The sequence below is a fragment of the Tiliqua scincoides genome, chromosome 2 (assembly GCF_035046505.1).
Source record: "Tiliqua scincoides isolate rTilSci1 chromosome 2, rTilSci1.hap2, whole genome shotgun sequence".
Taxonomy (NCBI): domain Eukaryota; kingdom Metazoa; phylum Chordata; class Lepidosauria; order Squamata; family Scincidae; genus Tiliqua; species Tiliqua scincoides.
The window spans coordinates 13,109,142-13,135,263 of NC_089822.1; the positions used below are offsets into that span (position 1 = coordinate 13,109,142).

Sequence of the window (26,122 nt, forward strand, 5' to 3'; positions counted from 1 at the left end):
AAAATATGTATTTGGTTGATTTCAGCTCAGGCTGGCTTGTGGTTTTGATGGAGAGCAATAATACTTCTTCTGTGGTGAAAGAGGGATGAGTACTACATAGACCAACTATGTCTGGTCCCTTTTCCTGTAATCATCATCTGAGCTAATTTCCACAGCTCTTCTTTGTATACTGGGAAGTGAACTGAAGCAGTCCATGTTGATTTACCGGGCATAGAGTAAAATATTTCTTTGAATTATTCACACAGAAGTCAGTTTATTTATTCAAGATGTCCTACAAGCCTATGTCAAGATGGAAAAAAACACACCCCTTACCTCTTATCAAGGTTTCATTAACATCTTTGTTTGTGATAAATGTATTTAATTATTTATTCATTGTTTTATTTGAAGATTTATACTTGACCTAGCCCTCAGACTCTCAAAGTGGCTTGCAAAATAAAATGATCATGTAAAAATTTTTTAAAAATTCAGTACAGATTTATACTTAAAAATGTTTAACATTGTAACCGAAGCAAACAAAGAAGAAATCTTTAACATATCTCACGAACTGCATGTCCTGAAGCTAGCAGCTATCCTATGTAGTAGTTTTGCCAACTATGATAGAAGCTATTCTTGGAGATTTTTTTCTCCAACATGTGTTGGAAATTTCTGAAGGCCCTGTAAAATCTCCGGGATTGCTTTCAGTAGTCAAGTCCAAAGTGATGCCAGTTCCTAGTGGCTCCAGGCCAAGCAGAACCAGGGGACATCCACTAAAATTGAGTGTTGGGAGAGTTAGGTCAGACAAAAGAAAATATTTCTTTACTCAGCGTGTGGTTGGTCTGTGGAACTCTTTGCCACAGGATGTGGTGACGGCATAAGAACAACTCCACTGGATCAGGCCATAGGCCCATCTAGTCCAGCTTCCTGTATCTCACAGCGGCCCACCATAAAAGGTTGGCAACCCTCCTGAATTATGGGGCTCAGGCAACCACATGAGCACTAAAAGTCTCTGAACTGACCCCACCTACCCAGGGTGGTGATTGGAACCTTCTGGACTGGAGGTTTCTTGTCTTCACTGGACCTTGGCCTGAGCGCAAGGACTCCTTACCTCTAGTATGTATCTATGGGCCCAGTCCTATCCAGCTTTCCAGCCCCGGTGTAGCTGCAATGCAGTCCTTAGGTAACAGAACAAAAGTTCCGATACCTTGAGGAGGCCTCTGTGACTGCCTCCCCACCACAGGATGCAGTGCATGCCCCATTGACACGGCTGCACCGGCACAGGAAAATTGGATAGGATTGGGTCTTTGACTCTTGACTCTCAGGACTTGTGCTTCTGGCCTTTCCCCTGTTTGGCTCTAGTTTGATTTCTGGGTCTGACCCCATGTGGATTCTTGACCTCTGACTTGCATTACCCATCTTGGATTCTGGTTTGATAACTGGTTCTGATGCCTGGCTTGCCTCGCAGTCCTAACCTTTGACTTTCCACAGTTGCTGTCCATGGCCCAACCCTAACAAATGCCCACCAGAGTTCTTCCTATAAAGCAGTGGTTCCCAAACTTTTTTGTCTGGTGGCCCCCTTGACCTACTGAGCCATTACCTGTGGTTTCCCATTAGGGCTACAATCCTATACATTGTATTGGGCAGGAGGATTTTCGTGAAGATTCCATGGCTCCCTTGACTGATTTCCCTGGGGAGCCATGGCTCACATTTTGGGAACCACTGCTATAAAGGAAGGTCTTCACTTAACTGATTGCTGAATGCCAGTTTCATGACTTTGTTGCATGCCAGAAACTGTGCCAGCCCACAACATTGTAATACCTGAGGCAGAACATTCAGCCGGCATCTGTTCCCTTGATAATTAAAGGGATACATTCCCATTTTTTCTGTGAATGCTCCTTGAATGAACCAGAGCAGTGTAGGAGTGTACTTTAGTGCACAGGAGGTTTTTACTGGAGGATTGTGGTCCATAGGCCAGATTTCGATCTCCCACTGTGCTGTTGTTAAATATCACCTGAAATCAATAGCCTAGGTAGCTCACTCATCTTATCTCATGAGAGGGTCCCCTCTCATCAGAAGAGTCATATGAATTGTCCCCCAGTTGTTTCCACTGGCTTGCTCTATGAAATGTATATTAACACTTAAAGGTATATTGATTTCTAGTCAGATTCCTTGGTTGTTATCTTTTGGGCCAGGAAAGATCATCCATGTGCAATGCTGAGCTGTTCCCCCTTTTCTGGAGATCTCTTGAACTGCCCACAGCTATGCCTGATTGAAGCACTATGACCTCTGCATGGAAGTTGCTTTCTACCATAGTGGAAGTCCACACAAAGGACTTAATTTTTAAACCTATGCATGTGGTTTGCTATGCTGATGTGCCTGCACTGTATATCTCTGATAGTAGATATGGTGCAGCTGTGGGGAAACACCCACGATATGGCATTCTTAAAAAGATTCCCCTGTACCATGGAGCACCACCACGAGAAAGGTAGAGAAGTAGATGAAATTGTACTGTGTAAACTAATGGCATGCCTGGAATAAGGCAGGATTAGAGATTATTGTAGAAGCTTTTACTGAAAGCTGTTGGCATGAGGATGAGTACAAGGTCCGTTAAATTACAGGAAATGTAGAGGCTGCCTTGTCTCCTGTGAACAAAGCTGAGAGTCTGTGGATGAGAAAATCATGTCAGTAGACTTGGGAATTTCTTGGTCTGCACAAATTCTTCTCTTGCATATCATGAGGAGCAGAAGAGATTGACCAGAAGCTGCGTGGACACTTGCATAAGAGTCCTTGGCTATGTTATTTGTGTACCTCCCATGAATATTGGCAAGGCCCAAGCAGGGCAAGGAGGTAAAGAATTAAATTTCATGAATTGATTTGAATGAGACAAACAAACATCCACCCACAGGAGAAAGAAATGTATTGCATATACTGTCCTGGGCCCCGGTGATGTATTCTAAAGCCACACCCTGCACCCATTTGTTATACACCTTGCCTGGTGGTGGTGGTAGACATTTGCATTGACCTGATGGAGGAAAACACGATTGGAGAGAGATGGTCAAACTGCATGTAACGTTTATGTAGTTTGTCATCTATCAATGGGGTTATTGCAGGATATGACCTAGAAGTGTTTGGTTTTTTGTTTTGTATATCCCACACACCCCAAAAGCAATACAAAACCTAACAAATGCCACAGGGAGCCACGTGCTGGAGGGTTAATGCATTTTCCTTGGACCTGTTTCCTGTTGAAAATTCCCCTCCTCCATTTTTCCCCTGAATTAGGTGTTTGCAGTAAGTAGCCACTTCAGGGGCGAATAGTCACTGACTGGGGAATTTTCAAAGGAAAGCTGTAGTATGTAGTTTGGCCTTTAAGGACTCCCCTGAAGCAGAAAGCTGACAAAGCTTCAGAGTAGGGACATTCCCTTCTCCCCCAAAAAGAGCCTGCATCTTGATTTGTCCTTGCTTGCCCTTCTCACAGACATCACCACCTCTGTGTCTCTTTTTATTGCCTTCTCACCTACTTTCTGCCTAGCCAGTCCTTTAATTCCAGCTGAGCTTATGCTACGTCTTTGTCAGTTGACTCTTTCCCCTGAGTCCTAAAGCCAACCTAGTTACCCTGCTTAGCAGCAGTTCTTTCATGCAATTAACCCCTGCCACAGTCACTCTGGGCCAGTTCCAAGTGGGCAGTGTTGTCTAAGTTGTTGCCAGGAGGCACTGCTATATTATTTCAGTGGCCTGAGATACTGACAGACTGTGCAGCCTCTGTGTCTCCTGCCCTATTCCACTGTAGGGCCTCTCACCCACCCTCTTTCACTACATTCTATTCCAGTGGTTCTCACGCATTTAGCACCGGGACCCACTTTTAGAATGAGAATCTGTCAGGACCCACCAGCAGTGTTGTCATGACCGGAAGTGACATCATCAAGCAGGAAAATTTTTAACAATCCTAGGCTGCAATCCTACCCACACTTACCCAGGAGTAAGTCCCATTTACTAGCATTGTTAAAAGAATATGCATAGCACCTTGTTAAAAGTAAAGGTCTGTAACATTTCCCCAAATGCAGTCACATCCCATAGGAGCACCAAGTCAAATCTATTAAAAATAAAACCTTGAAATGAATGGGGACCCACCTGAAATGGGCTCACAACCCACCTAGTGGGTCCCAACCCACAGTTTGAGAAACACTGTTCTATTCAACCAAATCGGAATCCTGTTTGCCAAAGCAACCTGGGAAGGATGGTGGGTGAAAGGATCTCAGGAAAGAGGCTCAGTATTTGCAGTCTGGCTCAGTGCTGAACAACATTTGAAGTTCAGTGGGTGTCAATGGGCAATTTTCACAATGGAGAGAGGTGAAAAGCGGTGTGCCCCAAGGATCTATCCTGGGACTGGTGCTTTTCAACCTCTTCATAAATTACCTAGAGACAGGGTGGTGGCCAGGTTTGCAGACGACACCAAACTTTTCCGAGTGGTGAAGAATAGAAGTGATTGTGAGGAGCTCCAGAAGGATCTCTCCAGACTGGCAGAATGGGCAGCAAAATGGCAGATGCGCTTCAACGTCAGTAAGTGTAAAGTCATGCACAATGGGGCAAAAAATCAAAACTTCACATATAGGCTGATGGGTTCTGAGCTGTCTGTGACAGATCAGGAGAGAGATCTTGGGATGGTGGTGGACAGTTCGATGAAAGTGTTGACCCAGTGTGTGGCGGCAGTGAAGAAGGCCAATTTTATGCTTGGGATCATTAGAAAAGGTATTGAGAACAAAACAGCTAATATTTTGACAAATCGATGGTAAGGCCACACCTGGAGTATTGTGTCCAGTTCAGGTCACCACATCTCAAAAAAGACATAGTGGAAATGGAAAAGGTGCAAAAGAGAACGACTAAGATGATTACTGGGCTGGGGCACCTTCCTTATGAGGAAAGCTACAGCATTTGGGCTCCTTCAGGCTAGAAAAGAGATGCCTGAGGGGGGACATGATTGAGACATACAAAATTATGCATGGGAAGGATAAAGTGGATAGAGAGATGCTCTTTACACTCTCACATAACACCAGAACCAGGGGAAATCCACTAAAATTGAGAGTTGGGAGCGTTAGGACAGACAAAAGAAAATATTTCTTTACTCAGCGTGTGGTCGGTCTGTGGAACTCCTTGCCGCAGGAAGTGGTGAGGGCATCTGGCCTGGATGCCTTTAAAAGGGGATTGGACAAGTTTCTGGAGGAAAAATCCATTATGGGTTACAAGCCATGATGTGTATGTGCAACCTCCTGATTTTAGAAATGGGCTATGTATTAGAATGCCAGATACAAGGGAGGGCACCTGGATGCAGGTCTCTTGTTATATGGTGTGCTCCCTGGGGCGTTTGGTGGGGCGCTGTGAGATACAGGAAGCTGGACTAGATGTCGCTATGGCCTGATCCAGTGGGGCTGTTCTTATGTTCTTATGTAAGTTACAAATACCACATATGGGTGTCTTACCTAGGGCTATAGCCCTGAGCTGATCTGCAGTAGAAGCCTTCGGCAAGATGCAATAGCCCAGTGATTTTCAATCTTTTTCATCTCACAGCATACTGGCAAGGCACTAAAATGGTCAAGGCACACCATTTGTTTTTTGACAATCGACAAGGCACACCATGCTGCCAGTGGGGGGCTCACATCCTCCAACGGCCCTATTAATAAATGACCCTCTCCCAAATTCCTGCGGCAGACCTGTGGACCTTTCACAGCACACTGGTTGAAAATGGCTGCAATAGCCCATCTGATTATAATCCTTTGGAAAAAAAAAACTACATAAAATACTATGTCCCACCCTTCAATGTGCAGCTGCCAAAGTATATTATTTTAATAGGCTTCATGCTATTAAATAGTGCATCATCCGTGCATTTTTATCTGTTCAGATAAAAAGTGCAGATAAAATTGTACAGATGATGTATAATGAAAACATCACTGTTTACCATGTCAAGGCCATATTTATTCTCTGACTGTGGGAAAAGAAAAGCTTGCTTTAAGCCATTTCTGCCCAATGTTGCATATATGCAATAGAGACAAAATAGGTATACCTGTAGGCCAGGCAAAAATGAGTTAAACAACAATTGTTCCAGTCTATCTCTGATGGCCAGGAAAGATGAGCAGTGGCAAAATTCACTAGGATTTTACAGAACTAGAGTTAATGTGCAGACTATGTTTCTTTTCCCTGCCATGATCCTTCACAGGAAATTGCACTGAGAGCTGGTTCTCTCCTGGTGGCCATTTCAGGAAGGAGGGATGCTTCCCTGAGGTCAGGGGCAGATCCAAGGGGAGCCATGGGTGCATGCCCCCCTAAACTGTCACGCCAATGGGGAAGGGCTCTTGCTGGGATGGGGAGCAAAGTCGGGTGAAAGGGGAACGCCCACTGGGCAAGGAAGGTGTCTAATGAGCCAAGTTGGAATGGGAGCCCAGGTCTACCTGGCAGGTAGATCAGGGCTCCACGTCCAGGCAGGAGCTGAGGTCTACCTGCCCAGCCAAGGCGGCTGTTCCGTTCAACCAGAAGCCCAGGTCTACCTGCCTGGTTGACCTGGGCTCTGGAGTTAACATAGTGCACATGGCCCACCCCAGACATAAACACTGGATCCATCCCTGCCTGAGGTGTGCTCCAAATTCACAACTTGCCCATGTGTCAGTTCAGTTTAAATATCTATTTGTGTTTTGTTTACTTCCTCTTTGATTTTTCTGCTCATCCTTAGCTCATAGATGTCTCATGTATGGGTATTGCACCCGACTTCTCTCATCTTCATTTACATGTGAAACACGTTCCAGTGTAACAATATCCAAAAGGATTTATTATGATGCGCTCACACACTTCGTCAAACTCATTAATGAGAGCAGTAAATAAGACCCAGCCTAATCCACTGGTTTGCCATTTTGTAACTTCATGGCATCTTCCAATTTAAGATATTTGCTGTTATAAGTGTTGTTTAGTGCAGGGATCTCCAAACCCCGGCCCGAGGGCCAGATGAGGCCCACAGCCAGCCTCTTTCCGGTCCGTGGCCAGCTTCTGATCCCCTGAGAGACTCTGGCTTGTTATGCTTGTGGGGTGGGGGAATGGGGGTCAGTTTAAGTTTGTACTTTATTTATTAGGCTGTGTTGGTGCTTGGAGAAATCCTGGGCATTTGCACCCATTCATTTATTCATTCATCTATGTTCCATCTCTAATATATTTATTTAAATTTTATTATTTAATTTTATTTTCCGGCCCTTGACACTCTACCAGATATTTGATGCAGCCCTTCAGCCGAAAAGGTTAGAGACCGGTTGTTTAGTGTATCGGCTAGGCTTCAGCTACAGTACCCTAATCTGAACTTTCATTGCATCTTCTGTTTTAGTAAAATCTAAATTTATGTGTGCCACCAATACTTTCAAGGATTTCCTAACAAATGGTAAGCGAAAATTGACTATATTTGAAAAGGAAAATATAAAAAGCCATACAGATCCTAGACAGTGAGCTTGGCTATTGTACCATTAGCTTACTTAGTATATATAGTTTAGTGCAGGGGTGTCCAAAGTTTTTGGCAGGAGGGCCACATCAGCTCTCTGACACTGTGTCAGGGGCTGGGGAAAAAAAGAATTAATTTACATTTAAAATTTGAATAAATTTATGTAAATTTACACAAATGAATATATTAAAGATGAATTTGTATGAATGAATGAGGGTCTTGCAATAGCTCAATGCCTATAAAAGGCCTTGCACAAAGCAAGGCTGGCCTTTCCTTTGCTGCCACTGCTGCATCACAGATGTGAAAGAGCAAGCAGTGGAGGGAACTCTCATCCCACAGCTCACACGAGAGGTCAAACAGTCGCCCTCACGCTGAGAGAAGTTGCGTTGGGCCAGTGTGGGCTTCAACAAATCGCCGGAGGGCCAGTGGCTCATTGGAGACTGGGGGCTCCCTGAAGGCCGTATTGAGAGGCCTTAAGGGCCTCAAGTGGCCTCCGGGCTGGGGTTAGGGCACCCCTGGTTTAATGGGAAATTAGGAGCCCTGTATTGACTTTGTACTGTGGGACAAAGTATAAGATTAGGCTAGTTGTTTCAAATTGACCTGTGGATTTTATTGCAAGGAAGTTTGGAATGTACAGATTTTAGAACAAAAAGTTTGAGTTTCTGTTTGGTAGATTAGATAGGTAGCAAAGAATAATTGAGGAAATGCATTAAACATTTTGAGCCTTGGAAGAGACAAGGAGGTTTCCTGAAGGCCTGCAGTCCTAAAAGTTGCTTTGGAATAAATTCTATTCGAGTTAATGGGGTGTATTTCCAGGAGTCAGGAACATAATCATTTAACAACTTGAAGGTAGGAAATGGGATTTTGGTGCTTTTTTCCTTATTAGAAGGCATTTAAAGGTGGACCTCGGTATCAGTGATGAGTCAAGTCAGTGGATACTGAGGTCCCATCTGCAGATTCTTGTTAACTTTTGCTGGTTCCTTTCCACAGAATAAAGGGTACTATATTGGCCACCGGTGGCACGAATTGCCTCCTTTTCTTATTGCTTTTGAGTATTAAAAAGTCCTGACTATATGTCTTAATTCTCCTTTTTAACAGATTTGTTCTTTTGCCCTTGAATTCAGCTGGGATCTTTGCAACAACATTGCCGATTGAATCTGAATTGAATTGGGAAGTGGAGTTTGAATCCATCCTTACAAAGAACTCAGAAATGGCTAGCACGTGCCTGGTTTAAAAGAATTTTATTTAATAGGTTATTTTATCTTTTTGGCATCTTATACTGACTTGCTGCTTGAGCAAATGTAATTATGATAATTTAGCTTTTGCAATAATCTCCATAGAAAATAACATACATATCCATTACAGCAGCACAGCTGAATGTAATACTTTAGGTATTTCAGAAGATTAGTGATAGGTCTGGACATTGTAGAGATAGGATAGGAATAAAAAAACAGGAATGTTGCTAAAGTCTGCCATGAAATGTTTGGAAATTACCATATTTTTCGCTCCATAAGACGCACTTTTTCTCCCCAAAAAAGTGGGGGGGAAGTGTGTGCGTCTTATGGAGTGAATACTGGGGGCAAGGTCTGCACAGGGGGCAAGGTCCTCATTTGCACAGGTGCCACAGGGGGAGGGCAGGCTTACTTTAAAAGTAAGTGTTCCTCCTCTAAAAACTAGGTGCGTCTTATGGTCAGGTGCGTCTTATGGAGCGAAAAATACGGTACATGTAGTGGTATTGGATAAAACGTGGTTTCTTTCTGATTTGCTATTAAAGCTTCACTGGCACGTGAGATAAACTCAGTTCTGGTCCATCATTCTGGGCTGGTACAGATGATAGTAGTGGTGTAGCTAGAAGGGGTGCAGAGCACTAAGTTTTGCAGGGAGTCTCGACACAGCGTGCAAGTGGCCCCTCGCCCTACTCTTCGGAGGCATTCCTGCGTACGCTTCCGTTTTGCTCCCACCGCCTGGAATGGCTCCGAAGGAGAGAGGAAGGGGCCCCTTGCACACTGCGGTGAGGCTCCCTTAGTCTTTTGCACCCCCTCTAGCTACCTCACTGGATGATACTTTTGAACCAGTCCTGCTTCCATACAGTTAGGAGTGTGCATGTCTCACTTCCCTCTGGGGCACCATTGCTGCTTATAATATCTTATGGCCTGCTCACATGTAACTGAACATGTAACTGAAAAGTTTTCTTAGTCATGCTTCCTTTTCTGTTTATAGTTGGAAACTGAATTTTATTCCTCTATAAATTGTCATTCACTCATCATCGTTTTCCGTCTAGTGGGTTTTCTCTTCAATAAGTTTCCCTATATCTGGGAACTGCAAGTGTGACCCATTAAAACATGCTTGCTTCCTGTCCCTACAAAGAGGGACAAACCTCTCTTGTGAAAATGCTTACCTAGAGAAAAAGTGAAAAGATGATAGTGTCAACAATTCTCCTTTACTACACTGTAACGGGTTACTTTTATCTTACTAATTCTTATATTATCAGTGCATTATCAGTGCATGTGGTTTGGGGCAGATTATGCATGGTACAGTGTAGATAGATAATGTTTAATAATGGGTTTTGATAGAATTTCTCTAATACTGTATTGAAATTTGGCATTTCAATGCCACAGTGAGTGTGGATGAGATGTTCTAATTCTTTTTTTTTTTTCTCCTGATACTTGGGGCTTGTACTTTTTCTGTGCACTGTTGTAGTAAGTCAGATGCTCATCACACATGACCGAAATCGTCCTGGAGCTTTGATGGATGTCAATTACAGACATCCTTTGGGTGTGTTGAGATCAGGTTTTCTCCTCTCATTGTTTATAACCAGAACAGTGTTCCTGTAGGTTCATTAGTAAAATTACAAACTCAAAAGTACAAAATTAAGGTGGCAAACTCTTTAAACTTCAGTTTCCATTGATATGAATGTTTGTTTTAAAAATCTCAGTACTGATGTAAAACATTTTTGTTCATTCTGTAGATTTACTTCTAAACAATTAACGTGACCATGGGAGATATGAAGACCCCAGACTTTGATGACCTGCTTGCGGCATTTGACATCCCAGATATGGTTGACCCTAAAGCTGCTATTGAATCTGGACATGATGATCACGAAAGCCACATCAAACAGAATGTGCATCCTGATGATGATTCCCATGCACCTTCATCGTCCGACGTAGGCGTCAGTGTCATCGTTAAAAATGTGCGGACTATTGATTCCTCTGAAGGAGCAGAGAAGGATGGCCACCATTCTACAGGCAATGGTTTACACAATGGTTTTCTCACTGTATCGGCTCTAGAAGGTTATAATAAAGAGGAAAGCAAATCTCTCAAGGATGAAGGCTTGGTTTCAGAGACGACACTCAAAGAGTCGGCTTTCAATCAATTTAGCCCTATCTCAAGCGCTGAAGAATTTGATGATGATGAAAAAATTGAGGTGGATGACCCTCCAGATAAAGAAGAGATCCGCGGAAACTTCAGAGCAAATGTGTTAACAGGGTCTGTGTCTCAGCAGGAATATGAGAAGCTAAAGGTTCTTGGAGGAGAAAATTTGATTAAACCTGGAGTTGCAGGTTCAGGAAATGCAGATAAAAACAAAGTTGTTAAAAGAGACTCTGAAACTAATTCAGCATCTTTAGGTATGTACGAGCCTTTTAAAGCAAGAAAAATAGATGATAAACTACTTAAAGAAAACCCTGAAAAACTACTTGAAAATAGAATATTAGATGGAAAAATAGGCCCCGAAAAAGGGGAAACCAACCTTGCCAGCATTTCACAGTGTAAAGCAAAATCATCAGCAAAACTCTCTTCCTGTATTGCTGCAATTGCAGCGCTGAGTGCTAAAAAAGCAGCAACAGATACTAGTAAAGACCCACAATCTAATTCAACAGAATCTTCTCCGTTGCCGAAAGATATGAATGAAAGTCCTAGGGCTATTGACAAATCACCTGAATCTCAGAATCTCATTGACTGTGCTAAAAAACCCTCTGTCAAACAGCCTGATAGTCCTAGGAGTGTATCAAGTGAAAACAGCAGTAAAGGCTCTCCACCGTCACCGGCAGGCTCGACACCAGCAATTCCAAAAGTTCGCATAAAAACGATCAAGACGTCTTCTGGGGAGATCAAGAGAACCGTTACAAGGGTACTGCCAGAAGTCGATTTGGACAGTGGGAGGAAACCGGAGCAAACAGCATCTATGGTGGCTTCTGTGACATCTTTGCTGTCCTCCCCAACTTCTGCTGCTGTTCTTTCTTCTCCCCCTAGGGCACCTCTTCAGTCAACCGTTGTCACCAATGCTATTGCTTCTGCAGAACTTGCCCCCAAACAGGTCACTATTAAGCCTGTGGCTACTGCTTTTCTCCCAGTATCCGCAGTTAAGACAGCAGGGTCCCAGGTTATCAATCTGAAGCTTGCTAACAACACTACGGTGAAAGCTACAGTAATATCCGCTGCTTCGGTGCAGAGTGCCAGCAGTGCCATTATCAAAGCTGCCAATGCTATACAGCAGCAGACTGTTGTGGTGCCAGCATCAAGCCTTGCCAGTGCAAAACTTGTGCCAAAGACGGTCCATCTTGCCAACCTTAATCTACTGCCTCAAAGTGCTCAGACCACCTCTGAACTCCGCCAAGTGCTTACAAAACCTCAGCAACAGATCAAGCAGGCAATAATTTCTGCAGCAGCTTCACAGCCTTCAAAAAAAGTTTCTCGAGTGCAGGTGGTGTCCTCTTTACAGAGTTCCGTAGTTGAAGCTTTCAACAAGGTGCTCAGCAGTGTTAACCCTGTCCCTGTTTACATTCCAAACCTCAGCCCTCCCGTAAATGCAGGTATCACTTTGCCCACACGTGGTTTTAAGTGTTTGGAGTGTGGTGACTCCTTTGCTCTTGAAAAGAGCCTGACCCAACACTACGATAGGAGGAGTGTGCGGATTGAAGTCACCTGTAACCACTGTACAAAGAACTTGGTTTTCTACAACAAATGTAGCCTTCTTTCCCATGCTCGTGGACACAAGGAGAAAGGGGTCGTAATGCAATGTTCCCATTTGATTTTGAAACCAGTTCCGGCTGATCAGATGATAGCCTCTCCTACAAGTAATAGTTCTGTTACGTCATCTGTTCTTCAGAACTCTGTTGGAGTGGGCTCCCACACCGTAACAAAGATACAGTCTGGCATAACTGGGACAGTCATATCCGCTCCAGCCAGTACTCCTGTACCCCCAGCTATGCCGCTAGATGAAGACTCATCAAAACTATGCAGGCATAGCCTGAAGTGTTTGGAATGTAATGAAGTTTTCCAAGATGAGACATCTCTAGCAACACACTTCCAGCAGGCTGCAGACTCAAGTGGACAAGTACAGTATCTTATATTTAAATTCCAGTGTTGCTGCAATATATTTAGAAGATTTGGATACATTTTCTGTTTTTCCTTTTACTGTGCGTTAATTGTGATGCAAAAAGAAACTCGGGGCGCAATCCTAACCCCTTCCCAGCACTGACATAAGGGCAATGCAACTCTGAGGTAAGGGAACAAACATTCTCTTACTTTGAGGAGGCCTCAGTGAGTGACACCCAACTGCAGGATACAGTACACACCCCATTGGCACTGCTATGCCAGTGCTGGAAAACACTGACATAAGGGGTTAGGATTGCACCCTCAGACAACATATTTCTGAAAGCTGCACATTATATGTCAGAGAGCTACATGTGGCTCATGAACTGTGGTTCGGCCACCCTTCTATAGATTTTGTTAGGTTACGGTCCCTAGCCCTTAACATGCCAATGTCACCATCATTCAACCAGTGAATGAACTCTCCATCCCCCACATTCCTTACAGTGTAAAGCAGGGGTGTCAAACATAAGGCCCAGGGGCTGGATGTGGCCCACGGAAGCTTTTCATCTGGCCCTTGGACTCTCATCTGCTAAGTAGTGCTGAGGTGTTACTGCTGAAAGGGCAACCCGCGTGATAACTGGGTTCTGCTGTATCTTGAAATATGATCGAGATTTGCGTATTTTCTGTTCTGTCATTTTGCTGTTAGTGTGTTCCTAAGTGACCAAAAAGTGCTTAATGACATCATTTCTTGCCTAATGACATCACTTCCGGCCCTCAGCAGGCGTCATAAATGTTCAGCTCGCTGTATGAAAGGAGCTTGACACCCCTGGCGTAAAGAGTTCAATTCATGGCCCCTAGTTTATACCACTTGTCTCAAGCTGTGTATGCTGTCAAATGTGTGATGTGCCAGGACAGCTGGATATCATCTGAACTATAGTGCCTGTAGTACTGTGCTGCCTAGTGTGCTGCATGCATGCACAAGGCGCATCTCTATTGAAGTCTGTGGCTTCTAGGCCATGAATTGAATATTTTCAGCTTATCTCTTGTAGTTTGAAGGTCAGAGCTAGGGCTCACCCTTCAAATCTTGTGTAAGATCATGATGTTTTTGGCTTTATTCTTTGATTGCAATTTTGTTTGGAGGTTTTAAACTAGAAATTTTTTTTTTATATATATAATTCCACTATAAAAATATAGTGTGTGCAGTGTTAGGGTGCACCCATCAGTGAATGGGTGCATCTGAGGAGTTTGTTTCAGGTCCATTATGAACCAGACAGAACCCTAGTCAGTTAGGGGTTTGTTCCTAAAGAGACCTGCTGAGGGCTGACACCCCAAATCTGATGTCTGAACTCACACTTTTGGTTTGATGTGCTATCTCCATATTAAAAATTGGGTGTTGCAACTGAGAAGGTAGCGTCTTGCTGTTTCTCAAGGTATGCTTCTTGGAGCTGTGGGTCTCTTTGAAACCCTTCAGGGGCCACCATAAGTGGTTGCCATCTGGTCAGCACTGTGCCACTCTGTGCACGTGCCAGTGCTCTGGGGTCTCCAGAACTCCATTTAGGACTGTAAAGGGCTCTGGAAAGTTTAAGAACTACTGCTTTAGGCCAGGGGTGCCCAAACCCTGGCCCAGGGGCCATCTGAGGCCCTCAGGGGCTCCCAATCAGGCCCTCAGGAAACCCTCCATCTCCAATGAACCTCTGGCCCTCCAGAGACTTGCTGGAGCCCATGCTGGCCCGATGCAACTGCTCTCAGCATGAGGACGACTGTTTGACCTCTCACCTTAGCTGTGGGACGAGGGCTTCCTCCACTACTTGCTGTTTCACATCTGTGATGCAGCAGTGGCAGTGAAGGCTGGCCTTGCTTTGTGCAAGGCCTTTTGTAGGCCTTGAGCTACTGCAAGACCCTCATTCATTCATATAAGTTCCATCTCTAATAAATTCATTTATGTAAATTAATTCAAATTTTAAATGTAAATTAATTCTTTTCCCCCCAGCCCCCAACATAGTGTCAGAGAGACTATGTGGCCCTCCTGCCAAAATGTTTGGACACCCCTGCCTTAAGCCATTTAAAGACTTCATGGCCATTTATGAGATTCATGTCACAGACTTCCTGGTTCACAGTTTTCTCTCTAAAGGCTGTCATCCTATGTGTACTTACTAGGTAGGGGCTGCCCAATCCTAAAGGCGGAACCACAGCTCAGTGCAGCGGCATCAAAGCGGCAACCACTGCACCCTGTGGCAGACACCAAAGGTCTCTTTGGGACTTTTTTCCCTTTCCCCCTGGGGAATACCCCAAGCCCCGCAATGGGACTTATCAAATCTGTGCTGGCTATTTTGCTGGCACAGACTTGAGAGACCCTGTGTCAGACCGGAAGGCCCGAGATGGAGTTCAGTGTCCAACGAAGCAGAGCTCTGCCAATCCTACCCTCCTCCCCCTGCCCCAGAATGCATTCCCCCCTCTCCTGAGACCCTCACTGCTGCCTGGAGCTCTTACCTAGCTTTGTGCATTGTCCAGCTGGCACTAGACTCATCGCCAACTGGAGCTGGGCTGGTGCTGACTCGGCTCAGGGTGTTGCGGGTGTGTCTTATGGCATGTTTGTGACATCCAGTGCCGGTGGTATGAAGAGTTCAGGCTTGGGCTCTAAGCCCCTTGATCTCAGTGGGACTTAGGACTGAGTAAACATGCTTAGGTTTTGCAGTTAGCCACTGTTGCTTAAATTTCTGTCCAACATTGCATATACGCCACAGGGATCAAATGTGTACACCTGTGGGCTGGTCAGAAATGGGTTAACACTTAAACATGAATTTTTAAAATATGTTCCTCTAGGACTGGTTCTAAACTCAAGTGTCTCCTCTGTCAGTACGTTGCCTCTGCTCATTATTTGGCTCCTTAAATAAATTTTTTTTTAAAGCATCTGCAATTCTGTATGAAGGTGGGTGGTTTGGGAAAACTGACAGCATCAGAGAAGCACCCACTCCCATTCCCATGTGCACAAGCATATTTCCCAAAAATTCCTCCCTTGCATTTGACCTTGGGGCTACAGATGCTGAGCTAGAAAGGGAGCTTGGGAGGGCTTTCACTTGGAAGCCAGAAGTCTTAAGCTGCAATTCTATCCATAGTTTCCTAGAAGTAAGCCCCACAGACCATAATGGGACTTACCTGAATAGGCATGCATAGGATTGGCCTCTTATTTCTCTGCTACTAGTTGTCTCGGCCTGAATGAGATGTGAGTTTGCTGTGGACACCAAGGCAGTGGGATATTGCGTCTCAGAATATTAGTTTGAGGATTATGTGGATAAACCCATGGATATGCTTATGGGCATTCCTTTTACATGTGCACGTGACATATAGTGGGTAAGAGTGCATAACGGGTCAAGATTAGCAACCATGCTAGAAGATCAAGTATTCATATACAGTCCATATTGCCCATTATTCATGGCTTATTTAAGCATTTATTTAAGCATTTCTCTCATCTTTCCGCTTTAAACAGACTTTCAGCAGTACACAAGAAATATCCCAACAAGAAGATGAAAACAAAACCACAATAAAATGGAACTGCAGTGCTGTTTCATAAGAACAGCCACCAGTAGCAGCAAGATAAAGCTACTGATATTATAAAATACCTTGGTGAAAAGTTTGACCTTAGCCTGTCACCTAAATGATGATAATGAATGTAGCTGGTGAAATTCCCAGAGAGGGGGAGAGAGTCTAGTCTATTCTCTTCCAGATCTTTTGAAGATGGAGGCATCAGAGAAGGAGCTAGGAAGCTAGTTTACATTTCTGGGCATGACTATCAGTGGCAACTTGTGCCCGCCTTTAGATGCAGATGCACAAGCCTCATGCCTCCCTTTAGATGCATTGCACAGCATCTTTCCCCCAACCAGCAACCCAGGGGCTGCTATAGCAGCAATGTGAAGAACTGTCCTCTATCTCTTGGCCAGAAACAGCAGCGGTGCAAAAGAGTATTCTCTGACATGACACCTGCCCCTAGGAGCAGCTCTGATTTGAATCCTGAGGAAGGGGAGCTGGTTCTGCTGAAGAATCAGACCCATCCATACTAAACCTCATGCTCTCCCCCATACCTACTTGTCAGTGCTCGCAGTGAGTCAGGAGGGAGTTGCTGGAGGGGAGGAAGAGTGCAAGGATCGAATTGTGATGGCTGCCCCTTTAACATGTCTCCTTCTCTACCTAAAGTGTGTTCTGTTTTTACATGTACTGGCAATATTTTTTTAAGCCCTTATATGTTTAAATTTTACAATTAAATCTGTTGAATTGCTTCCTTTCTGAAATGTGCAGATGAACACAATGTTAGATTTTTAGGAACTTTTTCTATATAGAGCAGTACTCTGGTCCCTTGTCTTTTGAGATCCATTGAAGTGTGAAGTCTGTGTAAAGACATGGATGATATGATTTTCAGGCCTGTCATAAAATGTAGTGAAAAATGGTAATTTAATAGCTTTCATTTCTTGCCGGGTGGCAGTTTATATGCTTGACACTGCTTCTCATGTACCTAATGATTATGAAACAGGATGTAGATTACTGTTTCAATTCTTTCTCAATGTTGATTTTAAATTAAAAAATTTTCTCAGGGTACAAAACTAGGAATAGGATATCACATTTCAGCACAAATATGTGAACTTACAAAAAGAAAATGGTTTGCCAGATTGCAAAAAAAAAAAAAAATTGTTTGGCTGTTAAAGAATAAAAAGAGGTACCTAAGAGCTTGCCTCCTCTGTAAACCTGGCCTAGCTCTTGTTTGAGCTTTTGTGATGTCATTGAATCAGAAACATCTTAATTGCTGGAAGAAAATGTTACTCTTAGGCACATAAAGTTGTGGAGAACTAACAGCATAATCCTGTGCATGTCTGCTCTCGGTAGTAAGGCCCATTGTGTTCAGTGGGGTTTACTCCTAGGGAAGTGTATATAGGATTGCAGCCCAAGACTTACTGATGTGTGCATGAGCTAGAGAATTGCCAGTGCACCCATTTGATTCTTGGGGAAACCTGCATCCCTCCTTGGTGACTAATGGGACTGGGTAGTAGTGGAACACGCAGCCCACTGGTGCACTGTAAAGTGGGGAGGGTAGGGCAGATCAAGGCAGCGATGGCGGCAGGGGATAGACAGATTTGGTACAGGAAGGAGATGGGTTTGGTGGCAGTGGTGGCTGCCAAATCTCAACTGCCTTCCTGGACCTGATCCCAGCAATTTTGCTAGTACAGGTCCAAGTAGACCCGCCCATGCTGCAGAGGATTACCCTTGGCTAAGGGAATGATTGTTCTCCAACCCAGAGGAGACCTCCAAACTGCCCCCCTGCAGGATGCAGTGGCAGATATTGGCACAATTGCATTGTTGGGGGGAGAATAGGATTGGGCTGTAATTGACCTTGACACCCCACCAGGTTTGCAAGTGTGCATTGATCTGTGTTGTTGTATCAGGCTTTGAAGGGAGATGGATGTGACATGTGCCATCCCTCTTTTGGGCCCAATCTATCTGCTGTCACCTCTGCCCTTCCTTACCTATTCTGCCCATTCCCCACCCCTATGCTGGCATTACCTGCTCCATGTGCATTGCTCTACCTGCATTGCTCCATGTGCCAGTGGGAAGGCTTTGGCCCTCCCACCAGCACTGCTTGTAGGTGTAGTGTTGCAAAGTGCTTTATGGCACTTTTTCAACAGCTTTCACTGCCAGAGTGTGTGCTCTGCTGGTACGCAGGTAGATTAGGATTGGGCCATAGGATTGAGCCAAAATATTACCACCATCAACCTCATTTGCAGGATGCAGAATAGGGGCCCATATTAGAGATTTTCAGAGGATGAAACTGATGCTTATCACTTAAAGGTGCAATCCTAACCCCTTATGTCAGTTCTTTTCAGCACTAGCATAGCGGTGCCAATGGGACATGTGCTGCATCCTGCAGTTGGGTGTCACTCATGGAGGCCTCCTCAAAGTAAGGGAATGTTTGTTTCCTTACCCCAGAGCTGCATTGCCCTTATGTCAGTGACATAAGGGGTTAGGGTTGCACCCTAAGCTTATCACTGAAATTAGTTTGTTGGTGCTCCCAGTAGTTAGTGGCTACCATGTGTTTCTCTCAGGATTCCCCTCGTATGAGGGCAGCGAGCACTGCCCTCACTCTGCTTGAGAACAGCGCCAGTCACAGTGAGGGCAATGCTTTTCTCATTCTGGAGAGCATCCTGTGAGGGAAGGAAAACCTGTCAGCCACAGTGAGTTCTGTGAGCACTGATGCCAGGACTGCTCAACCTTTCTAAAAACCTTGATGAACAAGCTTGTCCAGATAGCAGGGCTGTCCTGAAGTGATAGTATTGCAGTTTGCCTGGTTAATTCCAATAAAGAATAAGACTCTGGCATGCTAACTAGTTGTGTGATCCCAACCCCCAGTGAAAAATTGGTATTTATTTTATTCTTTCATATTGCAGCTGGAGATGTATGTTTTTTTGTTGTTGTTGTTTTTGCAAGTAGCCTTCATTTCCCCTCACAGGATGTATCTGTGTATGAAGGATCTTCATTCTGATTTTTTGATAGCATTTATTCACTACCCTTGTTCATCCCACTATCCCTTGTTCAGGATTTTGTAACATAATTCACCTTCAGACTGTTCAGATACATGTATTTAAGATACATGACATGTATGTGTGATGTTTTATAGGGGACATGATTGTTAAATATCCAGTAACAATAGCCTGCTGTTACTTTGTCTAAAATTGAGGGTGCAGTCCTCCCCCCCCTCCCCCGGTTAGGCTGGTAAAAGTTCCTTGTGCCAGCCTGGGGGTGTCACAAAAGTGCCATAAGGCATCTTTGCAACACTGTAGGCGTTGGGAGGCCAGATCTGCAATCAGACTGGCGTGGGGGTTTAGTGAAGAAAGAAAGGGGGCATTCCAGGCCAGGGGGAAGGGTGGTGGGTAGACTGGGCCCAGGACAGGGGCGGGACCAGAATCTGGCACTTAGGCCAGATCCTAACCACCCTTCCCAGGCAGCCTAGCCTTGCACTGGACTGCTCGGATCTGCACCACCTATTTCAGTGTTGCAGATCAAGTAGCCCCACTGGGATGGCTGCTGTGTTACTTGGGTGGCCTGCTTGTTCCAGCACAGGTTAGGACTGGGCTGCCCGTGTATTTAGGGTATGGGTGTGTGTTTTCCAATTGCTTATATTTTGGACAATCATTTTTGTTCAGTTTTTTCTAGATGTGTTTTGCCAAATCCCAATCCACTGGGCCTTGTGCCTGCTTAAGGCTGATTAGTTTCCCTTGGTTGACTCACCAGTACAGCAAGCAAAAGTCAGAGTCAGTTCTCAGTCCAATCAACGAAAGTGGTCAAGTCAGAGTCCAGAGTCAATAAGCCAAGTCCAAGGTCGGTTTGCCAGTCAGTCAGTCAGTCAGTCCAATCAGTCAAAGGTGCCAAGTCAGAGTCCAGAAACAATATGCCAGGTCACAGTCGTCGTCGTCGTCGTCGTCGTCGTCGTCGTCGTCGGTCCTCTCCTCTCCTCCTACAACCCACCACCTTTCGTTCCTCCAGGTGCTGTTTATATGCTCCCAGGTTCACTTTAGCCTTTAGTGGCTGCAGCTGTGCAGCACGCCTCCAGCTACCACCTGGGCTTTAACCCTGCACTTACTTCGAGCAAGGGGCACTGTGGACACCATTTCCTATCTCCTCGGTAATATCTTCTGCGATGTCACTACAAGATGTTATTCTGGATCTTAATCCTGGGAACATGAGCCCTGTCCTAAAAAGCATTCCCTTACAGAACCTTTGTTTGAGCTTGATGGCCCAGATTATGAGGCAATTCTGGCTCCAGTCACTGAGGCCCAAATCCTAACCAACTTTCCCTCACTGACATAGCTGGGCCAATGGTTTATGTGCTGCATCCTGCAGTCGGCTGGCAGTGACAGAGGCCTGCTCAAGGCAAGGGAATGTTTATTCTCTTATCTTGGAGCTGCATTGCCCTTACCTTGGTGCTGGAAGGTGCAGCAGGACTTGGCTCAACTTGTCCGTTCTCCAGGCCTTGCTGCTCATGGAAGCTTCCGGTGGTCGGAACCTCTGGCAACCTTCAGATCTTAAATCTTTGGGCTTAAAGGTGGCTCAGCCCCTGCCCACTGTTGATCCCCCCCCAGGGAAGTGTGATGCTGATTGAGCCTTGATAGCAGGTGTAATAGCAATATTATTACCATTTTCCCCAAAATGACAGAGAATCCTTTAGAAGTTGGTACAGGTCTACAAGCGCTGCTGCTTGCAGGTCACCAGTTCTAGGTTCTCATGCAAAATACCAAGTAATGAAATGAGGGGGATGGGACGCTCCAAGTTCATGCTCACCCAAATGGGCAATCTTTAGTTACAGGCACTGACCGGGTAAAATTCAACACAGAGACCACAATTTGAGGAACAAATGTTTTGAGAGATTATACCTCTGATCTTTCTCCCCAATAAGGCCAGCAAGCTAGTGTGGGCTTCCTTCCTGCCGTGGGCCTTCCCCTAAGTTTAAAAAAGGTTGAGTTTCCCAGGGGCTGAGATCTATTGTTTGAAATACACATATTTACAACCTGTTTGGGGCAAGCCGTAATATTAAAGACATTCAAAATATTGATTCCTGAAGCACAACAACATGAAGCTATGACTCTTGAAATAACTTTCCTAATGAACTGTGTACACAAACACAAACTAATTACACACTAGGTAAAGAAATAGTATTGGAATGGAGATGCATATATTGAAGCACCTCTGCACTGGCAATGTGTGCTGCCTCTTGCACATCTAGCCTGATTTAAATGAAAGTTAATTTTGAAGCATTACGAATCTTCTTGTTTGTTTGAAAGCAAGTTAAACTCTTGATAGAAAGAAAAGAGCGAGCTGCGATGAAAAATTGTATTGTGGAGTTTGATGAAATGCCTTCCAGGTTGCCAGGCTACCCACAGATTAATTGTGCAATCTGTTTTATCTCTTATTTCCAAACTGAAAACCTGCCTACACTTTACACAGAACTAGCTGGAAGGATTGTGGATTATACCACATCAGACTGCAAACGGTAGATACTGTATATTTTCATTTTGAGTATTTTTTTATTGCAAATTTTTTTTTGCATGCAGTGAACCAACATGTCACAGAGAGGGCTGTACTTAACATTCTCCTCACATATGCTCATTTTCTGTATGGGGAGTTTTGCCGAGGGAGCATTAAAAATATGCTCTTTCCCCGCAGTCTGAAGTGATACAGTCCTGGGTTTGACCATCTCATTCTTTGCGTAACGTGTAGGATGTTTCTACGTTATATCCAGTCAGAGGTCGGTTTGTTGTGGAAAGAAATAGTGAGAGAGGAGAGATGGGGGGAGTGATTTAAATGGTGCTGCAAATGTAGATTCCTTTGTAGACATGTAAGAACATATGATGCCAAATTATATTGATTATATGCCTGACTGGTGCCATTGTTCAGTAAGGGATGGGAGCAGTCATGCCCCGCTTTCACTTCCAAGATGCTATACCACTTGCATAAGGGGTGGTTCAGATAAACTGCACTTTCAAACACACTTTACGTACGTATGCCTCTGGGAGGTCTCCAAACGGGACATGTACCCCTTTTCTTCTGCTCCCTTACGGCATCTGGTATTCAGTTCCCTCCAGAACCGACTTTAAGCCTATTGAACCAATTGCTCCCCACACCTAACAGCTCCCTGCACTAGGGTAATCTAGTCTTGTATGCAGTTTTATATTAAAATATGCTTAGATCCATTTGGTTCATTAACTCACTTGCAGTTTTAAAGTACACATTTTGATTGCTTTCCACTCTACCATAGAAATACAAAGTCTATAATGAATTTTATTTATACCTCTAAACTTCTTCCGACCTTGGCTGTATTCCTGGGGCCCTGCAAAGAATATATCCTGTTGGGTCCTGGAGCTCCTAAGGTCAGCCGTGGTTCCCCTGTTGCCTCTGAACCTGGGCTAGTAGCCCCTGATGGATATGTCATACAAGGATTTATCAAATCCCCCTTTAGAGCCATCACAGAATACAGAAAGCTGCCTTATGCCAGGTCAGACCTTTGGTCCATCTAGCTCAGTAATCTTGAAACTGATGGGCAGCAGCTCAGCTCTGCTGTACCTGGAGAAGCCAGATCTTGAACCTGGAAACATCTGGGTGCAAAGCAGGTATTCTTCCACTGAGCAGATGAACTCATCCTGACCACAGCTTGTGGAAACAAATTCCATAAATTTATCATGCAATATGTGAAGTATTTCTTTATGAAGTGTGTGATGAAATGTTTATTTTTGTTAAATCTAAGGATAAATGTAAGTTTCACTCCTATTGTACTGTTGGTTGGCTTTTTTTTTTTTTTGTCCTGCTCCTTCTACTGAGGGGCTGAGAATGATGGACTTTGGGATTCTAATGCTATCGCTCATCCTGGTAATCGCCAGGCTTAGAACTAGTTAACTTTGGCACTGGACCTCTATATAAAGCAGCTAGTTATTTCAGAAGTTTAATTTTCCCTACAATTTCTGCTTCTTGAATAAAGGGGAATTTTCGCTACATCCTGCTTATCCCTAGAACCTTTTAAAACATCCATAAAGCAAACCATTTTTGCTACAGGTTGAATAACGAGGCTTTGAATGAAGAATGGTGTTATGATTCATACACAATGCCATTAAAGTACTGTAGTGCTTTATTTACAACTTATGTCCCAAAAAAGGCAGATCCCTGCCCCAAGGAGCTTGCAGGCTTTGGTACTGGGGGTGAGAAATGAGGAAAGCAGGGATGGGAGAGAAAAGAGTAACAAGGAATGAGCAAATATAATTGCTTTTACATTATATATTATTCTGTATATAGGCTGTAATATATCTATTCTTAAACTTGACACAAAGAGAGAGTACATCAGTTAAAAACAACTCCCCCTAATTTTTTGTTTTTGCTTTTTAATTTTTAAATTGAAATGCCTCTAGCGATGCTTGGGATGGAGTTTCTATTTTACAAGTGTGTTTTGAATCACAGCCACCTTTGAAAAACGCCAAGTGTGTAAAACGCCAAGTGAACAAAATGGCTCATTGTCTCATCTGCCTTGGTTTATTCTTTAGAAGACCTGCAGTATATGTCAGATGCTGCTTCCCAATCTGTGTAGTTTTGCATCACACCAGAGAATCCACCAGCACAAATCTCCCTACACGTGTCCCGAATGCGGCGCAATATGCAGATCGGTCCATTTTCAGACCCACGTCACAAAGAACTGTCTACACTACACCCGAAGAGTTGGATTCCGGTCAGTATCATAATATTGCAAAGCTTACTGAGAAATGCAACAGTCTGTCCTAGTCTGACTAGACATAGGAATCTTTGCTCTTTTTGCTGTATCTTGGTGTTGCTTTGTGGTGGTGGTTCCTGAACTGTGCTAGAGAAAATTTCTCCTGGGGAGATTCTGTGTTACTCTTTGAATAGTTCAGTTGTTTATTGCCATGATAAATGGCAATTGTTTCAAAATTATTTTGATCAAAATGTTTATATTTATGTAATAATTATTACTGTAATATGATTATTTAGGGCTGTTTTAATTGATTAAAGTTGATCACTTTTAGGTCCAAATCTAAACCAACTTTCCAGCACTGGCATAGCTGTGCCAATGGGACATGTGCTGCATCCTGCACTTGGGTGGCACTCACAGAGGCCTCCTCAAAGTAAGAGTATATTTGTTCCCTTTCCTCAGAGCTGCATTGCCTTTATGTCAGTGCTGGAGAGTGGGGACCCAATCCAACTTTTCAGCGCTGATGCAACCACAATGCAGCACCAAGGTAAAGGAACAAATGGTTCTTTATTTTGAGGAGACCTCTGTGACTGTCCCCACACCACACAATGCAGCATTGACCCTGTTGGCATGGCTGCATTGGCACTGGGAATGGCATTGGCAGCTGGAAGCTAGATAGGATTGAGCCCTGGGTTACGATTGTGCCCTTAGTTGATTAATTATCTTCCTTTGAGGTTCCCAATGTAATCTATCAGGAACCACCAGTGGATTGGGCCTGATTGTTGGCGGGTCATGAAACTGAAACTGACAAACTGATAGCCGACCAGGAAAATGTATTGAGCCCTGTGGAAAGTGAAACTGAGCTACATCTGTACGTTTACTTGCAAGTAGACAAATGTGCCTCAGTCCACTTTGAAGAGCAGACTGAGAGGAATGCAGTGCCACCAGAATGGATCCCAATCCAATGAACACACATCCCAAAAAAACTCAAAGGAAGTCCCCCCCCCCCCAAGCCAACAAGGAAAAATGTATTGAGCCCTATGGAAAGCAAAACTGAGCTGCACATGTGTGTTTACTCATAAGTATGCAAATATGCCTTTGCTCTTATCAAAGGCCAGGCAAAGGAGAACGCAAGGCAACCAGAATGGTCCTGATTGAATGAACATGGAGCTCAACAAATGCTCCAGAAGTTGGTCCCCCCCACCATAGTATAAAAACAGAGGCTTTAGCAGTTGTTAAAGTGAAACTTTTTTTTAGTCTTATAAAGCTAGGTGGGTTCCAATAGAGTGTGATTTTAAATAGTGGATTTGGGTGCTAAAATGTTAGGGAACCACTAAATTATTCTATACTCAGTAAATATTCTTCCATGTATATTTATTGAAGTGTTCTAGCTTCTTTGATGTGGCTCTGATCTATTTTTGCACTTTTTAAGCATATCTTTGATATGTTATTTCAAAGGCTATGTGTTTGTCAGGAACCTTGCAGAGCTCATGAAGAACTATAAAGGGGGCAGTAGACAAAATCCCAGAACCAAGTACTGGAGATACGAATGCAGCTGGTAAAGGAGGAAGCAGACTTCAAGAGACTCACAAGGAGTAACATCAAGGAAGCTAGTAGGAGACGTTTATATAGTAACACATGGAATAGAACAGTAATGCATGGAAATCTGGAAAACAAACAGCACAAATTTGAAGCTCTGATATGGAAGGGCAAATATGATCCTGTAGATATCATAGAAACCTAGTGGGATGAAAACCAAGAGTAGAATATGGAACTTGAAGAGTATAACTTGGTTGAAAGGAATAGAGCCAACAGCAAGGTTGCATTATATATAAAACCAGGAATCTTGAGCATGGACGCCCAGAGAAAGCATCTGGGTATGAATAAAAGGAGAGAGGGGAATACAAGTGATGTCATCACAGGAGTCTACTATAGACCAGTTGGCCAAGCAGACATCACAGATCAAGCTTTCCAAGCAGCAAGCCATATTGGTAAAGGGAGACTCCAACTATTATGACCTCACCCGGACGTCTTAACTTGGCTAAGAGTGGGAAATCCAGTAAATTCTTGCCTCGCTGACAACTTTATCCTTCAGAACATAGAAGAAGTTGTCCCTTCTTCTGCTTTCCGGGGGT

General features: G+C 44.0%; 1 protein-coding gene across 3 annotated transcripts in view; it reads left to right on the plus strand.

The window, feature by feature from the left end:
• ZNF532 (zinc finger protein 532) overlaps positions 1 to 26,122 on the plus strand; it is a 66,715-nt gene that overhangs the window by 15,205 nt on the left and 25,388 nt on the right. For all 3 annotated transcript variants that reach the window (XM_066614415.1, XM_066614417.1, XM_066614416.1), the window contains exons 2-3: positions 10,413 to 12,779; positions 23,827 to 24,008. In XM_066614415.1, the coding sequence (XP_066470512.1) occupies positions 10,440 to 12,779; positions 23,827 to 24,008 (2,522 nt within the window). In that variant the 5' untranslated portion in view covers positions 10,413 to 10,439. The remainder of the gene's footprint in view (positions 1 to 10,412; positions 12,780 to 23,826; positions 24,009 to 26,122) is intronic.